Here is an 8,549-nt window from a genome sequence, read left to right as displayed (position 1 = left end):
TTTTTTTCATGTTTTCTACATATTCATCAGTAGGGCATTTCCACCAAAATAAAGTATGACTAAAGAAGGCTGAATTTTAATATTCTGTAAGTGAATAAACCAAATTATAATTTCACATAAAAAAAGTTGAAGAAAAAAAAAATCAACTAAGTAGAAACTAAGGTCTAAACTATTGGATTTAGTTCGTTTGAAAAGCCACAAAGTAATGGCTAGCAATAAGGTCTAAACTATCTTTATGCATCATATCAACAACTATGTATTATTATTATTAGACTTTTAACAAACAAAAAAATAAAATGAGAATTTTTATTTTTTTTTAAAAAAAAAAAAAAACCCTGCAAGGCTCATTGGCAGCTGAGCCTTACAAGGCTCATTGGAATTTGATCCTTGTAAGGCTCATTGAAATTTGAGCTTTGCTTTAGAAAACCTAATTTAAATGGTGTTAAAAATTGTTACCCTTTTGATTTCATAATTAATTGAGTTGCCCCTTTGAAATTTTTAAAAAAAATTGTTGCCCTTTTGATTTCGAACTCACATATAAATAGTGACCTCAAAAAAGTGGTAAGTGGTATTTGTATGACCATAGTCAACCAATCAAATTAAATCTGACTCATTAAATTATTTGTATGATACATGTCAAAATATTAAAGGTATAATGGAGGAACTGGATGGATTCCTTACCGGAGGAGAGCCAAGTCCGAGATAAAGACTAACCACAGTCTTTTGACAACTTCTATCAATTACCAAAAAAAAAAAAAAAAAAAAAAAAAAAAAAAAATTCACCCGTTAGTCTTTTTTTTTTTCCGGATAACTCTTTTAGATCTTAGTCTAAAAGATTTTTTTTTTTTTAAATGAAACTTTTATGAGAAAATGATAGATATATAGATAAATTAAATTTTATAAATGTTAGCTGATAGTCCCATATTTTATCCCAAACATTATATTTAGATAACTTTTTAAAATAAAAATAAAATAAATAGTGACCAAATAATGACATTTGCTTAAGTTTAGCATGTAACTCTCTTCTATCTGTAGTAGAAGTCGTTGCATACTAAGTGTCCGCTATGTGTATGCTATGTTCATCCAAAGCTTAGTTGGAATTAGGGTCAGCAAATGAGTAATTTTTTTTATTTTTTTTTTACCCTCTCTAGGAACTCCCACCCTTTTTGCTTCCTTGGTGAGTCGAACTCGCAATCTTCAGGTTGGAAGTGACTCTCTCTCATCTTTAAATTAAGGATGTGTTGAGAGAGTAATTTATATGGGTATTTATTCAAATTTATCTATCTTAAATGAATTGGTTACCCAACTCATTTAAAATGGATTAGCGGTGGGCTGGGGTGGGTCGGGGTAGGGGTAGTAAGAAAACAATTTTGAAAAAAAATAAAATTTTGAGGCATGGGGGATGGGGGTAGGGGTAGTAAAAAATAATTTTAAAAATAAATAAATTTAAAAAGTCTTAAATTTTTTTTGTGGATGGTGGGGGTGGGAGGGTGAGGGGTGGAGTGGGGTAAAAGATTTTGCTTTAGAAGCTTTTATCATGATTTCTACTATAATATAGATATCTATATATATTTATCCATATTATTTATTGGGTAATTCTTTTTTATCCATTTAAAATATGAATAGAGTCGAGTATTTTATCCATTTTAATTTAACTCATTTTCGATCGATTCATATTTGATTCGATCCACTCGTCACTCATCTATCACTCCTAATCGGAATGTTCCATAGCGGACACATGGAGAATGTAATAGAAGAAGGTTAACTCAGTTTAATCGATTCAAATTCAATCAAATCCTTCCATTTGACACAACTAGGCACATGCAAGTTGAGATGTTCTGTTCTTTTCTTGCTGAAGTTCTGATCATACACTAATTATATAGGAACATGCATGCATGTTGCACGTATTCAATTACTCCATTTAATTCTTTTATCATAGTTGATGTATTATTTAGTTGACTATATTAAGAACAGCCTCAAATAAATTGCGTCATAACGTAACATAGTGAGTTGTGAGATGCTTAATCAGCATTAATAGTGACAAAGATATATCATTCACTAGCATTAGACACTAGTCCACTTCATTTTCCTTCAGCCACATATATAACCAATATATGTATCTAAAAATTGTATGGTATCGATCGATACCTGCATGATCATGCATATTGCTAAACATTATTATTGATGAGTCACGTGTAAAGTTGGGCTCACCAGATAATTGACACTTTAATATACCTGTCCTCCAATTAGTTTCTACCAATGTATGTGTACACATTGTGTTGGTCTAGAAATAATATTGATGTGACTCGATCCCTCCGACCTGTTTACTTATTGGATGGGCAAACAAAATGTTACTGCCTCTCGTTTAAAGTAAAGAAGACTTTTAAGTATGATAATCACGTATAAAATGTTTTAATTTTGTGTAATTTTAAAGCATTGGAATCCTTGAAAAAATTACATTGTCTATATATGTGTTTTAGTTTCTTTTGTTTGAAATATTAACATTTAATTAATCATGTGCGCTATCGTTGATCATTGATTTAGTAATACCTAAAATGAAAGGAAACGAATAAGTATTAATATATATATATAGTATATACTATCATTTAATAACAACACCTTGTTCATCTCTTTTTAATTTCTCTAGACATAAAAACACTTGCAAAAGCATATGTCGTGAAAATAGGAATTGAATTTGAAGAGTTCATGGTTTTTGTTGCGTTTCATATCTTAGCTATAGATGCATGCATCTGTGGATAATGGATTATCAACTTTTTTTTATCAATTTTCTGTCTACCACTAACTTCTTAGCAGATACCGTTTCACCAGCCATAATATATATGTGATTCACAATTAATATATATTTTCCTCTTTTAGAACAATTTTATTTTTCTATTTTCATAAAACTACCTACTTATATCTTAACTTAGATGTGATAGAGTCCAATATTGATTCCTAAACAGTCATAGACTTACATGACAAAGCAATAAGAAAACGATCGATTTATGCCAAAATATTAGGGTAAATGTAATACTATAATAACGATGTCATGAATTCAGTATATCAATTTAGAATCGTGTGTTTTAATTTTTTTTCACACCATCACATTAAAGTTAAACATATAACAACATGTTATTGTCTATAGTAATTCCAATTAATAACTTAAAATATCTATAAATAACACATTCAAACACACAAATTTCATCTCATCCGTTTAATACCCAAAAAGTACTTCATCTTATGACTTATAGCTAGACTAAGGTATAAAATGATGAAACTAATAAAGGTATCTTCTTCTTTTTTATAAAATGGGATAAAATCACATGAAATTAATATATATTGACGTGGAGGGTTAAGAATTTTCTAAAATTTCATTTATGATAGGTAGTTGAGGCATGAGGAGAAAAAAAATGGAAAATGAGAGGTGAAAATTGAATAATGCATGTTAGGATATGGTCATATCTTAACTAACTTTCACCAAATTTCCCCTATGCATCAAAGACAATGAAATTAGTGCATTTATTGCCATAAGTTTTCTCCATACTAATTGAGAGTACTTTCTCCTATAGGCATTTCCTCTAACCCTGCCACAAATAAGGCAAGGTTTTTGGCCTTCTTTTCCCTTTTAATTTGTCTCCTCCATATCAATATTCCAAATCTTTCAACAAAACAAAAAGGGCTCCTTAATCTCCGTACAACAACAACTACGCCTCTGTTCCAAACAGATTACGATAGCCTTTGTTAAGCCACAATGGCAATGATTCCTCAACAATATTAACAAAATTGTCTCAATTGTATTGCCAATTTCTTCATCATGATGACTACTAAGAATGAGAAGAAAGGCAATATTTTGATGCAAAGGTATGAGATTGGGAAATTGCTTGGCCAGGGTACATTTGCCAAAGTATACCATGCTAGAAATCTCAAAACAGGGCAAAGTGTTGCTATAAAAGTGATTGACAAAGAGAAGATTATGAAGGTTGGGTTAATTGATCAAACCAAACGCGAAATCTCCGTCATGAGGCTAATCAAACACCCAAATATTGTCCAGCTCTATGAGGTTATGGCTAGCAAAACAAAAATATACTTTGCTATGGAATATGTTAGAGGTGGTGAACTTTTCAATAAGGTTGCTAAAGGCAGACTTAAAGAAGATGCTGCAAGAAAATACTTTCAACAATTAATCGCTGCAGTCGATTTTTGTCATAGCCGTGATGTCTATCACCGTGATCTCAAGCCTGAAAATCTCCTCCTTGACGAAGGTAGTGTTACCATTTCATCTAGTCGTGAGAGAAGCACGTTTTTTATTTACTTAATTATGTCTTTGTGCAACAGGTGGCAACCTGAAAGTCTCGGATTTTGGTCTGAGTGCATTGTTCGATTCGAAAAGGCAAGATGGTCTCCTCCACACAACGTGTGGAACACCGGCTTATGTTGCACCAGAGGTGATCAACAAGAGAGGTTATGATGGTGAAAAGGCTGATATTTGGTCATGTGGTGTTGTTTTATTTGTCCTGTTAGCAGGTTATTTGCCATTCCATGACCAAAACCTTATGGAAATGTACAAAAAAATAAGCAAAGCAGAATTCAAATGTCCACAATGGTTCCATCCAGAGGTAAGAAAGCTACTCTCAAGGATTCTTGATCCAAATCCAGGATCAAGAATCACCTTAATTAAGCTCATGGAGAATTATTGGTTCAAAAAAGGATTCAAACAAATTGATAAAACCCCAAATCCAGGGAAAGATCAACGTGAATCCCCTCGTAGTGTTTTCGATATTGAGGACAATAATTCAGATGGAGAGGGACCTTCCAATCCCCAAAAAAATCAAGATTCCGCAACAATGAAGCCTACTTGCTTAAATGCATTTGATATCATTTCTCTTTCCCCTGGTTTCGATCTTTCTGGATTATTCGAAAAGGAGAAAGAGAGAAGATCAGAAGCGCGATTCACAGTGAAAAAGCCAGCTTCTATAATAGTATCAAAATTGGAAGAAGTAGCATCAAATGAGAGTTTTAATATAATGAAAAAAGATGGGACAGTAACAATGCAGAGTATTAAAGAAGGAAGAAAAGGGCAACTAGCAATTGATGCAGAGATATTCGAAATTTTGCCTTCTTTTCATGTTGTGGAAGTGAGGAAAAAATCAGGGGATACAATGGAATACAAGAAATTCTTTGATCAGGGATTGAAAACTTCACTTAAAGATATTGTTTGGACATGGCAAGATGGTGAACAACAGCAACAACAAGTTGAAAATCAAGAAAGAATTTGATCATCTTTTTTGTTTGTTATTATAATGAAAATTTTCATTTCTTTCTTGTTTGTATTTATATTTTGTTTTGTTTTGGGAAGGGGGAGAAAGGGGTAACTGGAGATATCTTGAATTTTCTTGTTTTTGATTGATTAGAGTATTGTATATTGTACAGGTCTAATAGATCTCAATTGAATTCAAGTAAAAAAAATATGATGATGAAGTCAGTTATCCTTTTATCTTTTTTTCCCCTTATTATTACATTTTCCTCTGATTTATCATCTCATATTTTGTTACGAGAATATAAAGCTAAAAATAAGATTATAAAAGTGCGCGGAACCAATTTATTTTTATATATGGTTATATACAGATAATTGAAGAAAAATTCAGGATAGATTGGATGAAGCCTTAGCTTAAAATAGAGAGAGTGAGAATTTTCTTATTGGATGAATCGTAAGATGCAAATGAAATGAGTTTTCTTGCTATCGAATATTCTATACAGTAAGACATTTTTATAACAACTATCATCTTTAATAACATTGCTATAACAGTCAAAAGGTATGAAACAAACAACATTGTTATAGAGATATTTGATTGTGTCTATATGGAATATAACAATGACGACATTTACAAAGAAGATGTTACATTTGTCAAGAAAATATCATGAAGTCTTCTCACAGTAATCTTTGTTCCAGGACTTGATGGTTTTGAACTTTTGACTCCCGAAAAAAAAAACCTTAAAGGTCAAAATTAAATAAAATTGTCCATGTTAAACTTGAAATTTTGCACATGAACAAGGTGATCAAAGTTCAAGACTACCCCCACAATTTAAAGTCTTACTTATAACTTATCAGTCACCCTTTTTGTTATTGGTCTGGGCTTGAGGTATATTGGACCCCGGAAATAGCTAAACTCTTGATATTGGACTTCAACATATGCAGGTATTAGACTTCAACATATGCAGGTATATTGTCCAAAATACTAAGATGGGATCATTGACACTTTTACCCCTTCTTAGTAATGGTCTTTAAATTTTGTCCTTCGGGATAAATAGTTCTTTCAAGAAACATAAAAATCTATATTTTCGCATCATAATATCTTACAAGTTATGTTCCGCATTCTGAAATCACTTATCTCCTATTAGATATGAGTTAAATTTCTTAGGGCAAAAATTAAAGATCTGCCCATTTGAAATCACTTATCTACACCCGCAGACCGATGGTCAAACTGAGTGTGTCAATGCCCTACTGGATTGCTATCTAAGGCACTATGTCGGTGCACACCAAAAATATTGGGCAAAACTCCTGGACATGGCATAGTTCTCTTATAATTTGCAACGGAGCGAATTCACCAGGTGCACACTGTTCGAGTTGGCAACTGGCCAACACCCCAAACTCTGCATTCTCTATCGACTGCTTTCCAGGGGAAGAGTTTGGGAGCCTACCATTTTGCCAATGGATGGGAGGAACAACTCGGCACTGCATGGACAAGGCAGCAAAGAAGATGAAGAAGTTTGCGGACCGCAAGCGACGTCCCACGGATTACCAAGTAGGAGACATGGTCTTGGTGAAATTCAACCTGATACAGTTTAAAACACTAAGGAGCGGCCATCAGAACTTAGTGCGAAAATATGAGGGCCCGTTTAAGATCATTGCCAAGGTAGGCAAGATCTCATACAAGGTGGAGTTGCCTCCACACTTCAAAATCCATCCGGTATTTCACGCAAGCGTCCTCAAGCCATACCATGAGGATAAGAATGATCCCAGCCCAGAACAAACCACGACGGACACCCATAACGGTCACCGCCTCGCATGATCGAAAGATTGAGGCAATCATAGACTATCAAGCCAAACGGAAGCGATGCCAACAAGTCAGCGTCATGTTCTTTGTTCATTAGAAGGGACAAACTCCGGAGGAGGCCACATGAGAAGAGATATGAAGACTTGTGGTAATTCAAGGACCAAATCCAGGAATTTTTGCAGCAGTGTGCCGCGGTCGTCGCATCAACAGGTGGGGAAGAGTGTCATGTCCCGCCACTTCACAGTTCAAATTCGGCACCGAAATAGGGGAGAACAATCAAAAGTTGAGGATAAGCTTATGGAGAACTCTAGAATCCCTAGATATTTCAAGAAGGTTATAGAATCCTCTAGATATTTCAAAAAGATTATAAAATTTCCTAGAAAGTGTAGAGAATTCTAGAATGCGGACCAAAATGTAAATACTTTAGGGACTTGTAAAGTAATTTTTATTTACATTTTAGCCCCTAGGTTGTAATATAAATAGATGGGGAATTCATTTGCAAGGCATCAACCAAGTTGTAAGCAATCTTCCTCAAGTAATACAAAAGTCTTCTTCCAAAGTTCTCTCTCTAAATCTTTGTAAGTCTTTATTTGCATTCTCTTAGCGATCTAGCTTCAAAGGGCTTACTTTGGCTTACAAGATCGTGAAAGAATCATGAGTAAGTTGTTAAGTGCCGCACGGAATATTAGTGAGACTCTAAGTTTGTGACACTTATTTCCTCATCCTTCCAAGATTCTGACTCAACGGAATAAACCTCTGTTATAGTCACTCGAACTCGCATAGAATTCAAATAGCTAAGAATTCTGATTACTTTGTAAGACTTAGAAGTCTAGTCATATCTGAAACCCATTCCAATGTTCACATAAGATTTCGTCTTTTCATAGTTCACATTATGCGTAGGGAGAAACATGTATTCATCTAATGATGGATTCCATATACAGTTCAATTTATGGGAACATGTAGTAGCGAGGTTCACCAACCCATGTATTGAACCTACCATCCTAAAATTCAACGAGTTAAGAACATTGTTTAGCGGTTCTGTGAACTTCATCAAGAAGCTACAACTTCTTGCACTGATGTGAGGGTTCGAACTGAACGTGTTGAGATGAAGATAATATGGGGTTAAAAACTCAGTATGCCAACGTTTATTCAATAGTTTCAGTCGAAGCAAATCTTTCACCGGCAATTTCGAAATTATGAGTAGAAGAACGTCGTGGGGAACGCAAGTATCGGTTGCATTATTCATGTTCGGAAAAAATGAATGTTGAAGAAATTTCCCCAAATAATCAGAAATGGCTATTTGAAGAAGAAACACTCAAATTTGTTACTTTCGCTCCTGTGAGAATTCGTTTTGATTCTTCTTGAAACTAAATCTTTTTATTACATTTTTCTCTGTTTTATGATCTCATATTTTGTTTCGAGAATATAAAGATAAAAATAAGTTTGTAAAAGTCCAGGGAATGAATTTATTTTTATATATGGTTATATACAGAT

The 8,549-nt window shown here is 33.7% G+C and overlaps 1 protein-coding gene across 1 annotated transcript; it reads left to right on the top strand.

The window, feature by feature from the left end:
- Nucleotides 1–3,502: 3,502 nt before the first annotated feature.
- LOC125848568 (CBL-interacting protein kinase 5) lies at nucleotides 3,503–5,476 on the top strand. Its single transcript, XM_049528449.1, has 2 exons — nucleotides 3,503–4,262; nucleotides 4,336–5,476. Exons 1-2 carry the CDS (start codon nucleotides 3,815–3,817, stop codon nucleotides 5,274–5,276), a joined length of 1,389 nt encoding a protein of 462 aa, XP_049384406.1. The 5' UTR covers nucleotides 3,503–3,814; the 3' UTR covers nucleotides 5,277–5,476.
- The last annotated feature ends 3,073 nt before the right edge of the window (nucleotides 5,477–8,549 follow it).

Source organism: Solanum stenotomum, chromosome 12 (genome assembly GCF_019186545.1).
Source record: "Solanum stenotomum isolate F172 chromosome 12, ASM1918654v1, whole genome shotgun sequence".
Taxonomy (NCBI): Eukaryota; Viridiplantae; Streptophyta; class Magnoliopsida; order Solanales; family Solanaceae; genus Solanum; species Solanum stenotomum.
Note: the sequence above shows the minus strand (reverse complement) of the source record. Positions and strands in the feature narration are given on the sequence as shown.

Bases quoted from the DNA above. Each gene is read 5' to 3' on its own strand.
- LOC125848568 (XM_049528449.1), top strand. From the start codon at position 3,815: ATGATGACTACTAAGAATGAGAAGAAAGGCAATATTTTGATGCAAAGG. The intron at 4,263-4,335 runs GTAGTGTTACCA...TTTGTGCAACAG, and splicing joins AAATCTCCTCCTTGACGAAG to GTGGCAACCTGAAAGTCTCG.